The sequence below is a fragment of the Lithobates pipiens genome, unplaced genomic scaffold (genome assembly GCF_037356315.1).
Source record: "Lithobates pipiens isolate NorthernLeopardFrog02 unplaced genomic scaffold, aLitPip1_a1.2 Scaffold_25, whole genome shotgun sequence".
Classification (NCBI taxonomy): Eukaryota; Metazoa; Chordata; class Amphibia; order Anura; family Ranidae; genus Lithobates; species Lithobates pipiens.
This window is the reverse complement of record NW_027507787.1, coordinates 165,314,111-165,335,824: the sequence shown is the minus strand read 5'-3', so window position 1 is coordinate 165,335,824 and position 21,714 is coordinate 165,314,111. Positions and strand designations below refer to the sequence as shown.

The window sequence follows — 21,714 nt, the reverse complement described above, 5'->3', positions numbered from 1 at the left end:
CTTGGCCCGGGTCCTATGATGGACACAAATCCGATCCAATGGAGGGACGTAAAGGCTAGGAGGTGGGACTGTGTGTGACTGCAAGCAGAGCCGAGTACACAGTACACTCGGCTCGGTAAATGTCGGCGCCACTCCACAGAACGCAGATCCGCGGGGGATCAGCATATAACACGCACCCACAATTTTCCCCTGATTTTAAGGAGAAAAAGGTGCGTGTTATACACCGATAAATACGGTAAGAGATCTGGGGTCAAAAAGACCTCAGATCTCATATTTACACTAAAATGCAATAAAAAAAAAAGTCAATTGAAATTTAAAAAAATAAAAAAACTTCTCCTATATGGGCGGAAGTGACTTTTGACGTCGCTTCCGCCCTCCCATGCCATGGAGCCAAGCAGGGGCCATCTTCCCCACAGTCGGCAGCCGGGCATCCACGGGTGAGGATGCGATCGTCTCCGCCGATACCGGTGGGTCCGGTAAGCGGCAGAGACGACCGAAGCGCGGCAGGAGGGAGGTGGTCACCTCTCACGCCACCGATAAAAGTGATCTTGCAGCAAATTCGCCACGGAGACCACTTTTATCCGGAAAAGAAACACACAACTTTCCTGAAAATACTGAGGTTATGGCAGCTAGCTGCTGCCATAACCCCGGTACTTAGTGTTAAAGTACTCACGTACGGGTACACCGTTTTGCATGAAGTGGTTAAAGGTGGAAATTTCTGAAATTATTTATCTTTGTCTCATTTTTTTCACACCACAGAAACCTGGGTGTGTAGATTTTTATATCCACTGTATATGAAGCCTTCTAGTAAGTTGGCTTCTGCACACATTAATGATTTTAGAAAGTGCTCATATTTATTTTTATTTATTTATTATAGGTACTTATATAGTGCCATCAATTTACGCATCGTGTTTACATATCTATTATACATTCACATCAAGGAGATTACAATCTAAGGTCCCTAACTAACATTCATACATACACATATTGTGGCCAATTTAGACAGGGGCCAATTAACCTACCAGCATGTCCGAGTGTGGGAGGAAACCAGAGTACACGAAGGAAACCCACACAGGCATAGTCTTATAGAATAATTAAGCCCAGCCTTTTTTAATCCAGGTGCCTTGAGGTTTCTTCAGAGGTGCCTTGGCAAAATGCCTAAAAAGTGATCAAAAATTGTATACATGCCAGCAGGGGGATCAAGCCTGCCACAGGTTTTCATTAGACACCATTACGACTTTCTAGACATTGGCATCCTAACAACCAATGACATTATCAGTTATTAAGGAGGATGTCTGTTGGATGCAAACCATCCTTCTTTGACCCTTATGTGCCCCTCTCCCTCAGCACTGGACTGACATTAGCTCTGTGACAGAGAGAAATTGAGGGAGAGTAGAAACATTGGAATACTAGTCAGTACCAGTGTGCAAAAGGGTATTTGCTTTGGAGGAATATATGGCATCTAATGTTGGGTGTCCTACGTGTGGATGTTGCTGCATTATGTAACGCTATTAGAAAAGATTTTTACATTTTAGAAGGGGGCGCCTCGAGACTGTCCTTAATTTTAAAGGGTGCATTGAGATTGTTTATAATTTTAAAGAGTGCCAACTCAAATAGTATAACCACAGGTTATGTACACCGTCTTGATGGGTCCCAGGTCCTAGCCCAAAGATTATCCTTTTTCTCAACCATGGTTCCTCCGAATGTTGCTAGGGGTTCCTTGTAAACTCTGCCTCTCAGATAGGTAATCACTGACAACAATGATGTTTGGAGATATCTGCATTCTTCCCACTGACCACCAATCTAAGGAGCATTCTTCTTACTGACCACCAATGTAAGGAACATTCTTCTCACTGACTACCAATGTAAGGAGCATTCCTCTCACTGACCACCAATGTAAGGAGCATTCTTCTCACTGACCACCAATGTAAGGGGCATTCTTCCCACTGACCACCAATGTAAGGGGCATTCATGTGAAAAAAGTTTGAGACATATACTGCAGAGCTTGGCACCACATCCAAATATATAAGCACAGAAAAATGAGAAAAAATTTAAAACAGACTTTAAAGGTTGCCACTATAATCCCAATAGGAAACAAAATGGTCTCACATTATAATAAAATACCAAAATGTATTAAATCACATATAAAACATATGATAAAAAAAGAGTACATAGACACGTCTTATTGGTACACTGTTCCATATGTATATGTGGGGAGGCTGAACATGAAAAACTGCATAGATGGCCCATAGAGTGGTAGTCCAAGAAAATCCCTTCTGACTGGAGGTCAAACTACCGGAATCATGGTATAAGCGCCAATGGATCGCTACACGTTTCGCCAGTAGCCTCTTCAGGGAATCCTATTGGTACATGGCTAAAAGGGCATCCAGGGTGCACAAGGCATTCCGTCCATGAAAAAGTGCACCATAGAAGGGGAAAGGAAGGAGGGGGAGGAAAGGAGGGGGAGGAAAGGAGGGAAGGGGAAAAGGTGAAGAGAAAGGGGAAGGGAAGGATAGGGGTGAAGAAAAGGAACAGAAACCGGCTCTCACAAGGTTGTACAATGATCTACTGAGGGATCTTATCCATAGATGGAAGCTTGAAAGAGGACTCAATAATGGTAAACAGGTGTGCATAGCAATTATAAATTTCAAATGGACCCCAGAATTTGGCAAAAATCATGGCCTGGCACAGTTTGTCCAGATAGCTTCCCCCTAAGGAGAATTTGAAAAACAGACAATGGGCCCTTTAGAATAGGAGTTAGCCAAAAAGTCGGTCCTGCTCTGTGTCATACGTCCCACAGCGTACAAGACATAGGTAGCTTTATGGCTAACTACTATTTTCCTAATTTCTGATTACTATACAAACTTGTTTACCATTGTTAAGTCCTATTAGGACAATCTTTTAAGCTTCCATCTATGGATAAGGTCCCTCAGTAGGCTGTTGTACATCCTTGTGGGAGCCAGGTTCTGTTCCTTTCCTTCTCCCCTATCCTTCCTTCTGCTTTACCTTTTCCCTTTCCCTTCTTTCCTCCCCCCTCCCCCTCCTTCCTTTCCCCTTCTAGGGTGCACTTTTTCATGAATTGGATGCCTTGTGTTCCCTGGGTGCTCTTTGTAGCCATGCACCAATAGGACCCCCTGAAGAAGCTACTGGCAAAACGCTTAGTGATCCATTGGTGCTGAGGAGGCCTGTAGAAGGAGCAGTAGACTCCGAGTGCGTAGCCTGTTTGTTCTTTCCAAACTCCCCTCTCCTTGTTGCTTCCTCTTCCTGTGACGTTGTCACCTGCGTTCCACCTCGGACTAATCAGACTTCCTGGAGGCCGCAGGAAAAGGACTGAACACCTCGTCTCCCATCACTGCCTTCCTGTGGAATAGGATGGACTAGGGACCAGACCGGACTGCACCACGTGCCACCAGCACAAAGATGAGCCTGTTTTTAATTTCCTTCCTGTAAGTGCATTAAATTTAAATTTATTGCACTTAGGTGGGGCGTCCTTTTGTTCCCTTGTCATCCATTGGCACTGATACTGTGTTTCCGGTATTTTGGCCTCCAGTCAGAAGGAATCTTCTTAAACTAACACTCTATGGGCCATCTATGTGGTTTTACATGTTCAGCCTTCTCACATATACATATGCTACAGTGTACCAATAAGACATGTGTTTGTACTCTTTTTTATCATATGTGATTTAATACATTTTGATATTTTATTATAATGTGAGACAATAATCTTCCCTTTTTTGGATTATAGTGGCAACCTTTAAAGTCTGTTTTCTATTTTTTCTCTTTTTTTCTGCGTGTAAGGGGCATTATTCTCACTGACCACCAATTTAAGGATAATTCTTTCCACTGACCACCAACGAAAGTGGCATTCTTCCCATTGACCACCACTCTATGGAACATTCTTCCCACTGACCACCAGTGTAAGAGGCATTCCTCATTGTACCATGAGCTGTAAATACAGTAAATATTATCATTCGGGTTCCCTGAAACCTAAAAGTTATTTTAAGCGTTCTTTCATGTTAAAAAAGGTTGAGAAAGGCTGTCATAGATGTCACACCCTCTTAGTTAGGCTCCTAACAGGATTCAGTTGTTGTAGTTTTCAGGCTCATCTGTAGAAAGTGGAGCAGGATTTGATTGTTACTGGCTATTCTGGGTTCTGCTGGCTGTAGGTTTGCCTACGTTCCCCTGCATTCCAGTAAGTTGTGGAATATAGTGGGTTGGGAGAGGCAGAACTGGGCTGAATATTCATGCAGCTTCTGCCAATTCCTGTTTGAAAGAATGACCAGCAAGGAGCTGAGGTGTGCATAAATAGTCTGGAGTCCTGATGGAGAGAGACCCAGCCTGGGGGGGTTGTCTGCCCTCCTGGACTAACTGCTGAGATCTGCAGGAGGTTGTTTGAGGTCCCAGCTCAGGGAGAGCTGTAGGCCTACTGCTAATGCTAAAGTTTGGAGAACAGTCAAGGGAAAGTCTGGCAAGGATCTGGCCTAAAGACTCATGGATCTGGGCCAAGCTGCTGCCGGAAGGGTTCATCCATGTATACAGGGGTACAGTGAGTAGAGGCCTGAAAGTATGAAGTCCGAAAAAGAGACTGATGCTGCTTTACTTCTTTGAGTGACTGTTCCAGATTGCTGGCTCAGGGCTGTTTCCAGTGTGGGATCCCCCTGAAGCTGTACATTCACAGACGCTTATCTAAAGAAGGTTATTGCTACCACCAAAAGTCTTCTGTTAAAGTTGAACTAGTACCCAATACCCTCTCCTAGTTTCCTGAACAATAAATCTCAAAAATACTCTATCTACCTGGTTATTTGATGAAGATATTAAGAAACTGCTGTGTGCCTGGCTGCCATGCATCCAATAGGGAATAGAATCTGGGATAATATAGCCAGCCCAGTCTGGGGTCTGTGCTACATAGATACCATAGTTGTCCTACACTGTATTGATGATGGTCAAAATTTGGAATATACTAAAGCGGTTCTGGCAGAGGATCTTGCCATGGGGCATTAAGGAATTATTTTTGTGATGGAATAAAATATGTCAATACCTTCTGTTCTAAGAAGGCTTTACTGTACTACACACAAGTTGGGATTAAATAATGGTGTGACCATAGGTTAATATAAAAATTTGTAGCAAAGCGTACTACTATCATAATTCTTCTGTAACGATTTTAGCTACTCCTTTTCAGACACTCAATAAAGTTTCCTGACTCCTCTTCCGCTCTTACCCATGAACCCTGGTTGCCCTCCTGGAAACATCTCATAAACCCACAAGGAGCTATGAATAGAACTTTCGTGCTCACTTTATGATTTCTAGACACCGTGCTACTCTGTTTGTTTTCTTGGACCCCCATAAGTGGTGCTAGAATGGAACCAAGGACATGGGACAGTATATAAAGCATGCACTGCAGCTATGTATGGAAAAACATTCTTCTATACCCCATTACCCTACAATACAGTATTCACGTACTGGAGCCAATGCAGACTTCACTGTGAGTGAAGATGATGGCACATAGACAAGAGTCACAGGTTGGCCTCAGGAGATCACTAATTTGCTAATACGAGGTTTCTTGATAGGTGGATCTATCTGAAGATCACACAAATTAGCAATCCAGGTAACCGTAATTAGAGTTAGGGGTTACAGGGAGAGTTAATGTTAGGGTTTAGGGCAAAGTTTGTATTAGATTAGTGTTACTGCTGCAGGGAGATTGAGTGTTCAATTTACAAATAGGGTTAGTGTTGGAGCTACAGGGTAAGATTAGTCAAAGGGCTACAGGCAGGGTTGATGATAGGGTTACAGGTAACATTAGTGTAAGGGCTACAGGCAGGGTTGGTGGTAGAATTACAGGTAGGGTTCATATTAGGGTCGATGGATGGCTTGGTAGAGAAATGGCTTTGTGTAAATGGAGGGTTGGTTTTAGGGCTATAGGATGGTTTAGTGTTAGGGTTACAAGGAAGGTTAATATTAGGGTTACAGGGGAGGGTTGGTGTTAGGGTTACATGTAGGGTTTGTGTTAAAATTACAGGAAGGGTTGATGCTAGGGATACACGATGGGTTAGTGTTTGAGGCTGGGTTGGTGTTAAGGGCTATATGCAGGTTATTGTTACAATCAGGTTCGGTCTTGGTGTTACATGAAGGCTTAGGTTACAGATAGGACTGGTGTTAGGGATACAAAGCAAAAGGGTTACAGACAGGATTGATGTCACTCTCTGGGCTGGAAGCCAACAAATTACCACAGCCAATCTATAGATGCTAAAAGGTAATGTATTGTTTTGTGGAATATATCTGGTTAAAGATACTTGTGGTCACACTTAGGAAAAATTGATACAGCACATTGTGGCCACTGGTGACAATACTCTTCTAGAACTTATTCTAGTGATTTGAAGAGTTTTTAACTACATTGAACTCTTATTAAAAGTACATAGACTTATGCCTCACATGGAGATCAAGAATCCTAGTCCCAAAAAAGCACACTTGTATTCCTTCCCTGGATCAATCCATTATCTCAGTATCCTTCGGTAATCACAACTGTAGCTATCATAAGCACCAAGGAAATATATTGGTAAATTGGTAGTCAGTAGGAGGAATAAATCCCTTACAACGGTGGTCAGAATTCCGCCCTTACAGACAGCTTAAAGTGGAGCTCCATCCAAAAGGGGAATTTCCACTTTAAGGCCTTCTTCCCTTCCTCAATTTTTTTTTTTGGGGGGGGGGGGGGGGGGGAGCAGGTACCTGGTTTTGACAGGTATCTGCTCCAAAATTGGCTTAAATTGGGTGATCCAAGCAGAAGTTCTCCTCCACCTCCCGCAATCTTCTGGAGCACATCACAAGTCCCAGAAGACTCTGAGACCATTCACAATTCACAGTTGGGTTGAGATGCCAGAGACAGAGGGAAGGAATGTCTCAGGTGAGTACATCACTGGATCCTGGGACAGGTGACTTTCTGTTTATTAAAAGTCAGCAGCTACAGTTTTTGTAAACTTTGACTTTTAATAAACAAAAAAATGACTGGAACCCCTCTTTACTGGTGTCATGTAGGGTTGGCTCTGGAACTACGCACGTATCATCAGATGGGAGGTCAATTAGCCACAGCTAAAGGAACCCCTAGCATGCTCAGAAGGAACCCTGGTTGAGAATAGATGGGTTAATGAATGTGTTCAAAGAAGCTTCTACTGTGGGCTAAACATTGCCGAACTCACCTACTGATAAAGTTGCCTGGCTCTTTCCATTTTCAATACATTTTAAGTCTCTAACCTAAGCAGATATGCAGCCAGTCAAAGTCCGAGTGAATTTAGGGCTCCTGATCTGTTATTGACTCAAAGTATTGAAGCCATTGGATCCACAAGACAGCTGACATTTTTAGAAGAAGATCTCAGCAATGGTGGCCCCTATTTACTCTCAGTACAGTCTTTGGATTAGGATAAAGTATATGTAAAGTCAAAAACATTCTACTTTTATATAGAGTAGAGAATGATTAGGATTCCTGATGGGTTTTGACTGCTGTCCGGGGCTCTGCTAGAGAGATTTACTCTTGCTTCCTGTCCTCTTAACAACGGTTACACCAGACAAGAAGTGATGGAAAATCTGCAAAAGGGACCCATACAGAAAAACAAATCTTCTAGGAGTTATATCCTTCCCTTACTATACAAAAGAAAAGCAATTTTATTTCGTCTGTGTTGCTGCCGGAGAGTTTCCCTCACTTCCTGTCTGGTACAATGTTGTCAGCAGAACAGGAAGTAAGGGGAAACAGAACTCCCAACAGTAGTAAAACCATTCCTCACTCTATCCAAAACGATGAAAGAAAGTTTTGAGTGGATGTACACTTTAAGAGCCGCTTTCAGAATGTGGATTAGATCTAAAAGGTAAAAGCGTGCCTTCACCCCAAAAAACAATGTGTGTACTTGCCTCCAACCCCACATCCTCTCCCACAATTGGATATACATATTTTTTAGGTGCTTTTGTATTTTTTTCTCATCTAGGTAAGAATGACGTTACACACGCAGAGATCTTCAGCATATTGGCACATCTCCACAAGCATGGGAAGATGGCACTGTTAAGGAGGGCCTCCAAAAGCTGTTTTGTCTGCAACTTACATGTGCCAGACATTCAAAGATGGTAGCACCAATGGGGAGGGGGAGGGTTGGCAGGGCCAGCATTAATGGGACTAAAGTTCCTCTTTAAGGATTAAGTGCAAGTTGAAGGAGGAGGCTTTTTTTGTTTTATGCAATATTTTTTTAATATCCTGTCTTATATTTTTCAAGCTAAAATTGGTTTGTGGTGCCCCATACCTAATTCCACCATAATAGCAGTTATGGCTGCAGGGACCTTTGCGGTTTTATCAAAGCAATACTAATCAATCTGCCTCCAGGAGGTCACATCAGTCTCCTAAATCCCTCATCTATACCTGCAGTGTTAGCAAATGCCAGAACTGCCTGCTCAGGCTAACCCATGAACTGCCATCCCTGTACCTTGGTTTGAGCTGACGTCTGTTCCCCAGCCGCCTCCTGTACCGGAGGAGAACTCTGGCTTGGTATCCCGTAGGTAGAAGAGTCCCGTATTTTTATATATTGGTACTGAGGGTCATCTCCCCACCAGCCTGACTTGGCACCATTGTTCTGGGACTCCTTAGGTGGCTCCATGGACTGCATCGTCCCTCGGCCTCTGGACATTCGCTCAGAGCAAGTTCACCTGTCTCCCGCTGTCTGTCTCTCATTGACTGTTTCTTGCCCGCATTTGTCCATCCACCATGCCCACAGTTGACCCACCAGGCTATCTTACGAGTCCTGTTGGCTCACCACAAGCTTGTGGCTGCTTCTTTCTCATGGGTTGTATCTTTCCTTCCTCTGTCAGTCCAGAAACCTTCATTAAAAGTCTTTTGCCCTTCACAAGTTGTTTCCAAGCGTCTTCCAAGCGTCTCCCTGTGTCCTCTCAACGTGTCACCTCCCTCTCTTCTTGTATCTTACTGCATTTTCATGGCCTCTGGGATCACTGCAACATGTCAGGTCTGTGTCTCTTGGAGGGGCTTGTGAAAAGGGAGCTGGGTTACCGTGCAAGCACAGGTATATAGATATATAGATATATATAGCGCGTCACGTGACCAGTTGCAAAACCTGAGATATTAAATAACAGTGAGATGGCCAAAATGACAGTCACAGAGGAACATGTAAGGAAGGAGAGAGGTAGTGCAGGGGACAGCGTGGAAGGAGAAGGGGAATAGTTGCTGCAGATATCACCACCAACATGAAAAGGCCATCGGACAAGTACTATACAGTTTATCCAATAAAAGTTTATCCAATAAAAAGAAAGAATAAAAAATTAATTTATGAGGGTTTAAAAAACTTGTTAGAGTAGAATATATTAATAATTAGGTTACTGTAGTAGCAAGTTTCCTAATACACAACTCATATACTGTCCTATTTTTCCAAATTTTGCATTTATAAGAAGTATATAGCCCAAAACTGATTCTAATAGAATCCCGGGCAGAAAAAATGCATAAATAGCATGTATCTAATTTCACGCACAGATATGCAAACTCAAAGCAGCCTTCTTCAATTTTTTTTTTCTTCTGAGAAAATCCTTGAAATCTTTTTAAGTTTCAGGGAAACCCTGCTTAAAATTATAATATCTACAACTCATGGTACATAAGCATGATTGCTAAATTGTAGAAAAAAATGAAGAGTGGATAATATTACATGATTCCTGTGCTATTTAAGACAATCATAAAAAATTTAAAAAAATAGCAATAAAAAAAACAATTAATAATTATAAAATACATAATAAAAATAATAATAAAATAATCATAATATTAAAAATAATCATACAATTAAAAAAAAAAATCATAAAATTCACACTATGTCGTTTTGCAGGCGCAATTGCGCTAAAAATAGCACCTGCAAACTGAACTGAAACAGCCGCTGTTGTGTCTCCAGTGTGAAAGCCCCAAGGGCTTTCACACTGGAGCGGTGTGCTGGCAGGACGGTAAAAGAATTCCAGCATCTTTGGAGCAGTGAAGGAACGGTGTGTATACCGCTCCTCCACCGCTCCTGCCCATTGAAATCAATGGGGCACTGCGGCTATACCGCCGGCAAAGCGCCTCTACAGAGGTGCTTTGTGGTGGTTTTTAACCCTTTCTCAGCCACTAGTAAAACCACCCCCAGCTAGCGGCCAAATAGAGCAGCTAAGCCGATGGTAAAGCGCCGCTAAAAATAATGCCCACGCACCTCTGCCCCAGTGTGAAAGGGGCCTAACAACAACAATATGAATTAATAATCATAAAATACATATTTAAATAATCATGAAATAAAAAATAATAATAATAACAACAACAATAATTAACCACCTCGCGCCCGCCCTATGGCCGAATGATGGCCGTAGAGCAGGCGCGTTCGTCCGGGTGGTCGTCCCTGGACGTCCTGCTGTTTACTTCTGCAATGCGCGCCACCGCGGGCGCGCATCGCGGAAGTTTTGTGTTCGCCGTGTCCCCCGGGGACAGGCAAACACAGATCGCTGTAAACGGCCAATCACAGCGGCCGTTTACAGCGTGATCGGCGTGTCCAATGGGAGATGATCTCATATGTAAACATATGAGATCATCTCTCAGCGCCACTCTCCCTCCTCGCACAGACAGTGTGAGAGGGGAGAGATGAACGGCTGCAGCCGTTCTGCCTGTAGTAAAAAATAAAAAAGTAAAAAAAAAAAAAAAAAAGTGCCATCCTCCCCCAGCAGTGCCATCCGCCCCCAGCAGTGCCATCTGCCCCAGTGCCATCCGCCCCAGTGCCATCTGCCCCAGTGCCATCTGCCCCAGTGCCATCCACCCCAGTGCCATCCACCCCAGTGCTACCTGCCCCCAGTGCCATCCACCCCAGTGCTACCTACCCCCAGTGCCATCCACCCCAGTGCTACCTACCCCCAGTGCCATCCACCCCAGTGCTACCTGCCCCCAGTGCCATCCACCCCAGTGCTACCTGCCCCCAGTGCTACCTGCCCCCAGTGCCACCTGTTGTCAGTGCCACCTGTCGTCAGTGCCATCTGTCATCAGTGCCACGTGTCATCAGTGCCACATAGTGCCATCTGTCATCAGTGCCACGTATCAGTGACATTTGTCATCAGTGCCACCTGTCAGTGTCACGTGCCATCTGTTGTCAGTGTCACGTGTCATCAATGGCACTTATCAGTGCCATCTGTCATCAGTGCCATGTATTAGTGCCATCTGTCATCGGTGGCACGTATTAGTGCCATCTGTCATCAGTGCCACGTATTAGTGCCACGTGTCTTCAGTGCCACGTATTAGTGCCACGTGTCTTCAGTGCCACGTATTAGTGCCACGTGTCATCAGTGCCACATATTAGTGCCATCTGTCATCAGTGCCACATATTAGTGCCATCTGTCATCAGTGCCACCTGTCATCAGTGCCACGTATAAGTGTCATCATTGCCACGTATCAGTGCCATCTGTCATCAGTGTCACGTGTCATTGTCCTGGTGCTTCAAAAGTGTAATAAATAGTCAACAAGTTAGATGTGTAATTTATGTTCCTACAACACATGATGGCGCTACCTGCATGTTGGGCCTCTCTATGTGGCCAGGCTGTGAAAAAGTCACACACATGTGGTATTGTAATACTCAGGAGGAGTAGCAGAATTTTTTGGGGGGTGTCATTTGTGGTATACACATGCCACGTGAGAGAAATAACCTATTACAATGACAATTTTGTGGAGAAAAAAAAAATGAAAAATCTTAATTTTGCAAAGAATTGTGGGAAAAAAATGACAACATCAAAAAGCTCACTATGCCTCTTACTAAATACCTTGGAATGTCTACTTTCCAAAAAGGGGTCATTTGGGGGGTATTTGTACTTTCCTGACTTGTTCGGGTCACAGGAAGCGAGATAGGCCACCAGTACATCAGATGTGATCAATTTTGTGCGATTCGCACCACAGCTTGTAGACTCTCTAACTTTCACAAAGACCAAATAATATCCACTAATTTGGGTTATTTTTACCAAAGATATGTAGCAGTATAAATTGTGGCCAAAATTTATGAAGAAAAATTAATAATTTGCATAATTCTGTCACAGAAACAAAGAAATATGCGTTTTTTTTCAAAATTTTCGGTCTTTTTTCATTTATAGCGCAAAAAATAAAAACCCCAGAGGTGATCAAATACCACCAAAAGAAAGCTCTATTTGTGGGAAAAAAAAGGACAAAAAATTCATTTGGGTACAGTGTTGCATGACTGAGTAATTGTCATTCAAATTGTGAGAGCACCGAAAGCTGAAAATTGGTCTGGGCAGGAAGGGTGTTTAAGTGCCCAGTAAGCAAGTGGTTAATAAAAATAATAATAGTCATAACAATTGTAGTGGTGGTCAGAGAAGAAGCGACTCCTTACATTATATGTTAGTTTAAAGTTTTGCCATGTACATAGGTGGTCACTGTAGATGGGAGACACATCTGTAATTCTCAAGGAACCCCTCGGAACCTCAGGAGGCACCCTAGTTGAGAAAAACTGCCCTAAAGTGATACTAAATCATACCTCCCAACTTTTTGAGATGGGAATGAGGGACTCCTATCAGCAAAAGTATGCAGGCATAGGACACACCCCTTGCCACGCCCCCTTAAAGGAGAATTGTACAAAAAACAAGATTGGTTAAACCTATTTTTTATCTTTTTTTTTACCACTACTATTACTTTATATTGGCTTTTGGCATTTACAAATGCACTAATTTAGAAATCAGATGAAATTATTATTCTGGCCATGATATGAATTAACACCCAAGCTCTTGACACATCTGAACACAATACACGTGTTTACAATCGTGAAGCATTTTCTTCCACCAAAACCATGCTGCCAGGAGAATGGCGTCTTTGTCAGCCTGCAACAGGAAGTGCTGTTAATGGCGGGATCTCCATTTAAGAAACTTTACAACAGTTTCACAAAGATATACTCTCTCTCGTCACTTTATTATGTACACCTTGCTAGTACCGGGTTGGAACCCCTTTTGCATTCAGAACTTTCTTCATTCTTCATGGCGTAGATTCAAAAAGGTGTTGGAAACATTCCTCAGAGATTTTGATCCATAGTGACATGATAGTGTAAATTTGTCAGCTGCACATCCATGATGGGAATCTCCAGTTCCATCACATCCCAAAGGTGCTCTATTGGATGAGATCTGGTGACTGTGGAGGCCATTGGAGTACAGTGACATCATTGTCATGTTCAAGAAACCAGTGGTAAGAGGATTTGAGCTTTGTGACATGGTGCATTATCCTGCTGGAAATTGCCATAAGAAAATGGGTACACTGTAGTCATAAAGGGATGGACATGGTCAGCAACAATACTCAGGTAGGCCGTGGTGTTTAAACTATGCTAAGTTGGTACTAAGGGGCCCAAAGTGTGCCAAGAAAATATCCCTCAAACCATTACACCACCAGCCTGAACCATTGATACAAATCAGGATGGATCCATGCTCTGAATGTCACAGCTGAAATTGAGACTCATCAGACCAGGCAATATTTTTCCAATTTTCTATTGTCCAAGTTTGGTGAGCCTGCGCGAATTGTAGATTCAGTTTCCTGTTCTTAGCTGACAGGAGGGGCAACCGGTGTGGTCTTCTGCTGCTGTAGCTCATCTGCTTTAAGGTTGGATGTGTTGTGTGTTCAGAGATGGTATTCTGCATATCTTGGGTGTAACGAGTGGTTATTTGAGTTACTGTTGCCTTTCTATCATCTGGAACCAGTCTGCCCATTCTCCTCTGACCTCTGACATCAACGAGGTATTTTCCTCCACACAACTGCCGCTCGCTGGATATTTTATCTTTTTCGGACCATTCTCTGTAAACACTAAAGTTGGTTATGCATGAAAATCCCAGTAAATAAGCAGTTTTTGAAATACTCAGACCAGCCCATCTGGCACCAACAACCATGCCACTTTCAAAGTCACTTAAATCCCCTTTCTTTCCCATTTTGATGCTCAGTTTGAACTTCAGCAAGTCGTCTTCACCATGTCTAGATGCCTAAATGCATTGAGTTGCTGCCACGTGATTGGATGATTGTGTTACCAAGCAATTGAACAGGTGTACCTAATAAAGTGGCCAGTGAGTGTAAATTCCAAAAACTGTATACATTGATACATAATGCCAAATATACTGAAAAATAGATTTAGGATTTACATGCACATTTAATATCAATCTGATCTCTTTTACATGATGGAAATTACTGTAGATTCCCTGTAACTCCTGAAAGCTGCAATGTGATATGTTTATATCAATATTTCAACGTGATGAACACAGGTGTGTGCAAGGGAAGCGAGAGTCCATAAATCCTGGAAACAGAATTTATCATTTTTATGGCTATTAATAAAAAGGTAGAGATATCAACTTGTGTGCCTAGGGAGATTACAAACAAGACCGGCTCACACCACTGGGTACAATACAGCCATTTAATTGGCCGACTCCCCATCCATATACAGTACAATATACAAATGTAACCATAACATGAATATTTGTACGATAAGGATTTATACTGGAGGGAAGATCTAGAAGAGTTCAAAAGGAAGAGAAATGTATTTTATGAGCAGGTAAGTATTTGGCATTTTACGGGGTAGAGTATTGACTGCGCACAGAGGGATCACTCTGACATACACTATATTGCAAAAAGTATTGGGACACCTGCCTTTACACACACATGAATTTAAATGGCATCCCAGTCTTAGTCCGTAGGGTTCAATATTGAGGTGACCCACCCTTTGCAGTTATAACAGCTTCAACCCTTCTGGGAAAGATGTCCACAAAGGGGGTCTATGGGAATGTTTGACCCTTTCTTCCAGAAGTGCATTTGTGAGGTCAGGACGAGAAGACCTGGCTCATAGTCTCCACTCTATTCATCCCAAAAGGTGTTCTATCGGGTTGGGGCCAAGGCTATGGCCTGGTTCCAGGCCAGTCAAGTTCCCCCACCCCAGACTTGCTCCCCCATGTCTTTATGGACCTTGCTTTGTGCACTGGTGCACAGTCATGTTGGAACCCCAAACTGTTCCCACAAAGTTGGGAGCATGAAATTGTCCAAAATGTCTTGGTATGCCGACGCCTTAAGCGTTCCCCTCACTGGAACTGAGGGGCCAAGCCCAACCCCTGAAACACAACCCCACACCATTATCCCCCCTCCACCAAATGATTTGAACCAGTGCACAAAGCAAGGTCCATAAAGACATGGATGAGCGCGTTTGGAGTGGAGGAACTTGACTGGCCTCAACCGGATAGATGAGATGAATTCTCGCGCAAAATCAGTGCCTGACTTCACAAAGGCGCTTCTGGAATAATGGTCAAACATTCCCATAGAAACACTACTAAATCTTGTAGAAAGCCTTCCCAGAAGACTTGACGTTGTTATAGCTGCAAAGGGTGGGCCAACTCAATATTGAAACCAACGGACTAAGACTGGGATGCCATTAAATTTCATGTGTGTGTAAAGTCTCAATACTTTTGGTAGTATAGGGGGTTATTTACTAAAGGAAAATCCACTTTGCACTGCAAATGCACTTTCAAGTGCAGTTGCTGTAGATCCGAGGGGGACATGCAAGGAAATTAAAAAACAGCATTTTAGCTTGCACATGATTGGATGATAAAATCAGCAGAGCTTCCCCTCATTTCAGATCTACCTCTTAGATTTAGAGCGACTGCACTTCCAAGTGCACTTGCAGTGCAAAGTGGATTTTCCTTTCGTAAATAACCCCCATAGTGTAATTGGAAGCTTGAGCTACTATTCCAATATATAAGCGAACCAAGAATTCCTGTTTTCATGCAAAGGTTTGCTAGAAATTACATCAAGGTTTCCGAATTTTAACAAGCTGCTAGCAGGCTTCAGCACTTCCTGAAGCTTGTTAAAAGCCTGCTAAAGCCTGCTAGTAACTAGCTTAAAGTGACAATCAGCACTCCCATTAGGATTTGTTCAACATTTCCAAACTGAAATAGAATTTTACTTTAAAAGCTCTGCAAATGCTTTGTCAAAGCTTGTTGTTCACATTCCTCTTATGTAAGCTGAAGCCCATGTGAAACAGGCCACAAACTGAAAGCAACGGCTGTGTCTGTGCACCCTCTACATCCTAATTGACTTGAATGGGACTGCCTGCATGGAGAGAAAAGAACCTTTGCAACAGGTTTTACAGAAGAACTATTTGCTTTCGAAAACTGTATAGAGCAGCTGTCCTCGGGCAAGCCTCTGTGGGGTCTTAGTATTCCTCCAGAGGTTGCTAGGGGTTCCTTGACCTTGTCTGCTTAGTTCCAGGACCAACGCCACTTGGCAAAGCCAATGATCTTTTTATCTGTCTGTACAGGGGACAACTTTCCCACTCACCACCAATGGGGTATCTTTCTCAATGACCCCCTTTTTTTTCAGCAGGGGCTCCCTGAGACCTGAAAAATGTTCATGGGTTCCTCTGGGTTGAAACAGTTGAGAAAAGTTGATATACAGTGCTACACAATACCAAACAACATGGAAAATAGAATATATAGGATGTACATACACTTTTATTAATAATCTGATCTTTTTTACATGATTGAAAATACTGTAGATTCCCTTAAGCCTCGGTTCACATTGGTACGACTTGTTTTGCGACTTGCGACACATAGGGAGTTATTTACTAAAGGCAAATCCTCTTTGTACTACAAGTGCACTTGGAAGTAAAGTCGCTGTAGATCCGAGGGGGACTTGCAAGGGAAATAGAAAACAGCATTTTAGCTTGCACATGATTGGATGATAAAATCATCAGAGCTTCATCTCATTTCATAGCTTCCCCTCAGATCTACAGCGATCTACAGCGACTGCACTTACAAGTGCACTTCATAGTCGTATGACAAGTGAAAGCACAATCATTTCGATGGTGGTTGTTCCAATCAATGCAACTCAAGCGCAGCGACTTTTAAAAAGGTGCTTGAATTACTTTGATGCAACTTCAGTGTAACTTAGAGTCCCTTACACTCTAATATTGCAACAAATCCACAAGCAAGTCGCACTGTAAAACGCATGACAATGGGGTCGCAGCAGTGTGAACTGAGACTTAACCTGTGGCACCTAAAAGCTGGGGTGTGTTACACTTATATCAATAATATTTCAAAGTAATGAACACAGTTGTGTGGTAGTGGAAGATAGAGTCCATATAACATGGAAGCATTATTCATCATTTTTATGGCTACCAGTAAAAGGTAGAGATATGAACCTGTGTGCCCAGGGAGATTACAAACAAGCTTGGTACAAGGAAGCCATCTCATTTGCTTGATCTCTCTCTCTCTCTCTCTCTCTCTCTCTCTCTCTCTCTCTCTCTCTCTCTCTCTCTCTCTCTCTCTCTCTCTATATATATATATATATATATATATATATATATATATATATATACACTATATTGCCAAAAGTATTGGGACACCTGCCTTTACACGCACATGAACTTTAATGACATTCCAGTCTTAGTCTGAAGGATTCAAGAGTTGGCCCACCCTTTGCATCTATAACAGTTTCAACTCTTCTGGGAAGGCTGCCAACAAGTTTTAGGAGTGTGTCTATGGGAATGTTTGGCCATTCTTCTAGAAACACATTTTTGAGGTCAGGCACTGATGTTGGATGAGAAGGCCTGGCTCGCAGTCTCCACCCTAATTCATCCCAAAGGTGTTCTGTTTCATGGAATAGTTAGGGGATGGCCTCTTCCTGTCCAAACATGACTGTGCACCAGTGCACAAAGCAAGGTCCATCAGGACATGGATGAGCGAGTTTGAGGTGGAGGAACTTGACTGGCTTGCTCAGAGTACTGACTTCAACCCGATAGAACACCTTTGGGATGGATTATAGAGGAGACTGCGAGCCATACCTTCTCATCCAACATCAATGCCTGACCTCACAAATGCACTTCTGGAAGAAAGGATCAAACATTCCCATAGACACGCTCCTAAACCTTGCCTTGTGGACAGCCTTTTCAGAAGAGTTGAAGCTGTTATAGCTGCAAAGGTTGGGCCAACTCAATATTGAACCCTACGGACTAAGACTGGGGTGCCATTAAAGTTCATGTGCGTGTGAAAAGGCCTGGGCACACTATATATAATATATATATATGAGTAGAAACCTTAAAGATCCTAGAGACTGTCCTTGTCACCTTTGGGAGAGCTCACTCCAGTTTGCTGACTTAGGCTATACCTTTGTAAGATATAAGATATATCATCTTAGCCACGACACATCTGGACCTCCCCATGCATATACTGCCCAGGCTTGGGAAAGAGAAGACTGGGAAAAGAGCTTTATTCTGACCCACAAACTATCATTAGCAAATAAGACACACGAGACACACAAGAAGGGGTTCAAATGAATAACTAGGTGGTACATTCTCCACCACTTCAACTGTGCTGTTCCAGACACTTCCTGGTGTGGCACCTCTAAAGGCTCTATGCTTAAAGCGGAGGTCCACCCTAAAGTGGACCTCCGCTCATCGGAACCCTCCCCCCCTCCGGTGCCACAATCGGCACCTTTCAGGGGGGAGGGGGGTGCAGTTACCTGGATAATCCAGGTAACTGCACCCACTTCCGGGATAGCTCTCTGCGGAAAGGGGCGAAACACACAGATCCCAGAGGCAGCGGGGAGCGTCCTTATTGCGCAGCGCGATTCGCGCATGCGCAGTAGGGAACCGGGAAATGAAGCCGAAAGGCTCCATTTCCTGATTCCCATACCCAAGATGGCGGCGGCAGGACCCGACAGATGACCTAGAGATCGGCTTCGGGTGCCGACATCGCGGGCGCGCTGGACAGGTAAGTGTCACTATTTTAAAAGTCAGCCGCTGCAGTATTTGTAGCTGCTGGCTTTTAAAAAAAAAAAAACACGGAGTCCCGGTGGACTCCCGCTTTAATATCTCAAGGAATTGCCTTCCAATCTGGGCATTCTGGTCACTCATCCTTCACTTGTACTGCAAACTCATGGCCACTCAAATTCTCCTGTCTCCCACAGTAACTCCATGATTCCTGGATCCTTCAAGTCCGCCAAAAAAGATGTCTTCAGGCACTTCCCAGCCTCAGCGAGGATAGTCATTCCCCACTACTGGAAAACAACCAATATACCTCGGCTTGTGGAATAGGCAACTGAACTTGACTCCATCAGAGATTTGGAACATATGCTGTCCCAGGAGAATGGCAGAGAAGAACAGTTCAGTAAAACATGGATCTCCTGGTCTATGTTTCACTATTCGTTTGAATTTCAGGTTTGGATTGAGGAGGATATGCTTCTGCTCTCCAAATAGCCATGATAGAGGGCCCCAAACTACCCTCTTCTCTCCATACAACCAGTTCTTCTTTCTTTTTCTCACATGCCCTTGCCTCTCTTTTTTTCTGTTTCCTAAAATGATTTCTATTTACAGTAGTACCTGAATTTGGGGTTTTGGCTATATGCCCTACAGGTTCTACTTCACTATCGTTAATGCAGACAACCCTCCCAATCGCATTGTGTTACCCTTTACTATATTACCCAGTGGCGTAACTAGAACCTTCAGGGCCCCGATGCAAGAAACCATGAAGGGCCCCCATGAACCCCAGCCAGGGCCCTTCCCTCCGAGTCCGACGGTGGAACTCCAGGGCGTGGTCACAGGTATGACCTTTGTGAGCCCTGTAGTTCCACCACTGGCTGGGGAGAACAGACATCGGACTGAGCAGCAATGCATGGAGCAGGAGAGGGGTACTCTGAGGAGCCGGCCGAGGACACAGGTCATGCAGGGAATGCACAACTAAAGAGCAGCCAGTGCGATAGTCGAGCATGGAGCTCTGCTGATATTACCTAAAAAAGACACTGCCTGGCTTATTTAGATGGGCTGCAGCCATCTAAGCCCCTCCACGGGCCTCACGAACTCCTCCCCCTTAAACACGTGACCCACCCCTCTTAAGTACCCCTTCCCAGACTCCCCAGCGGGGCCCGGCACTCCCACTGATTGGTTCCAAGAAGGTTGATACTCAAAATGTCCAACCAGGCCTGGTTCTGGGCTGTCATGTGCACCTCACCGCTCACATGATCAGGCAGAACTTCCAGCACAGCCCAGCTAGACTGATGTCAGGGCCAACCTACGTAATTCCCTCAGAACCCCTACTGTTCTGAAGCAAAATCTAAATTTATATGCATATGACATTTTGTCCAAAATGTCTTCGGCTACATACCATTTGTACTTGTATTTTCTATTTGAAACAACTTTAATAAAATAAGATTGAACCAAAAAAGCTACCTGCTAATTCTGCCAGAAATATTGTAGATTGATAACTTCCTGTACACTTTGCTTGTGCTGCACTCTTATCAGTTAGCATTGTTTCCAGCTATCTCAGTGGACTATAAACAACTATTTTATGAAGAATAAGAGAGCCTAGGGTGACAACACAAATCCTTCCTAGATACAATACAGTGAGCGAGCGTTGTCACCCTACGATGGGAAGTGAGTTACTGGCAGGATCGGCAGGTAGAAATCAAGGGAAAAAAAATCCTGGAAAAAGAAAACAAATGCAGCCACCACATCTAAGGACTGGTAAGCTGCAATATATTAAATTGTTGTTCTTGGTTTTAGTCTTTGTTTTAAATTGTGTATGGGTGCCAAGCAAGGGACAATGAGCAATGAAAATCGGCTGCAAAAACATTCTTCATACGGATAAGAAATTCAGCACTTAAACCACTTTGAGACCAGGCTTTTACTGGCACTTTTTGTTTACAAGTTTAAATCAGTATTTTTATTTTTTTGCTAGAAAATTGCTTATAACCCCCCAAACATTATACATTTTTTTGCAGAGATCTTAGGGAAGAAAATGGCAATTGTTCCAATTTTTTTTGTCACACACTATTTTGCAAATGCATTTTTTTTGCTAAAAATACACCTAAGACCCCTTTCACACTGGGGTGTTTTTCAGGTGCTTTAGCGCTAAAAAAAGCGCCTGTAAAGGGCTTGAAAGAAGCCGCAACTGCAATCCCAATGTAAAAGCCTGAGTGCTTTCACATTGAGGCGCTGCGCTGGCAGGGCATCAAAAAAAGTCCTGCAAGCAGCTTTAATGAATAATAATAATAATAATAATAATAATAATAATAAATAAATAAAATATATATATATCTATATATACCCCATTTTGTTTGTAAAATGTGAAAGATGATGTTATGCAAATAGTAGAGTAAATAGACTGTGCAAGCTCGTGGAATGGCAAAAAACTACAATAATTAAAATTCTCCATAGGCGAAGATTTAAATGCCTTTACAAGTTACCTGTTAATAGAGTTAAAGAGCAGGTCAAGCACTAGAATTATTGTTCTCGCTATAACATTTTCTCATCTCCCCTACACAGACCCCTCCCCCCTTCAGTTAGAACACACACTAGGGAACACAATTAACCCCTTGATCGCCCCCTAGTGTTAAACCCTTCCCTGACAGTGAGATTTTTACAGTAATCAATGCCTTTTTATAGCACTGATCACTGTATAAATGTCAATGGTCCCAAAAATGTGTAAAAATTGTCTGACGTGTCCACCATAATGTCGCAGTCCCGATAAAAAATGCAGATCGCCGCCATTACTAGTAAAAAAAAAAAATTTATAATAAAAATTCCATAATACTATTCCCTATTTTGTAGACGCTATAACTTTTGTGCAAACCAATCAATGTACGCTTATTGTGATTTTTTTTTACCAAAAATATGTAGAAGAATACATATTGGCCTAAACTGAGGGAAAAAATTGTTTATT

At 43.1% G+C, this 21,714-nt stretch overlaps 1 protein-coding gene across 4 annotated transcripts in view; it reads right to left on the bottom strand.

The window, feature by feature from the left end:
• Nucleotides 1-21,714, bottom strand: part of CLCN1 (chloride voltage-gated channel 1) — a 238,176-nt gene that overhangs the window by 154,897 nt on the left and 61,565 nt on the right. For 2 of the 4 annotated variants that reach the window (XM_077455097.1, XM_077455096.1), the window contains exon 1: nt 8,460-9,035. The exons of the other annotated variants lie outside the window; for them this stretch is intronic. In XM_077455097.1, coding sequence (XP_077311223.1) covers nt 8,460-8,660 — 201 coding nt within the window. In that variant the 5' untranslated portion in view covers nt 8,661-9,035. Of the gene's footprint in view, nt 1-8,459; nt 9,036-21,714 lie in introns of those variants that run through there. 4 annotated transcript variants of the gene reach the window in all.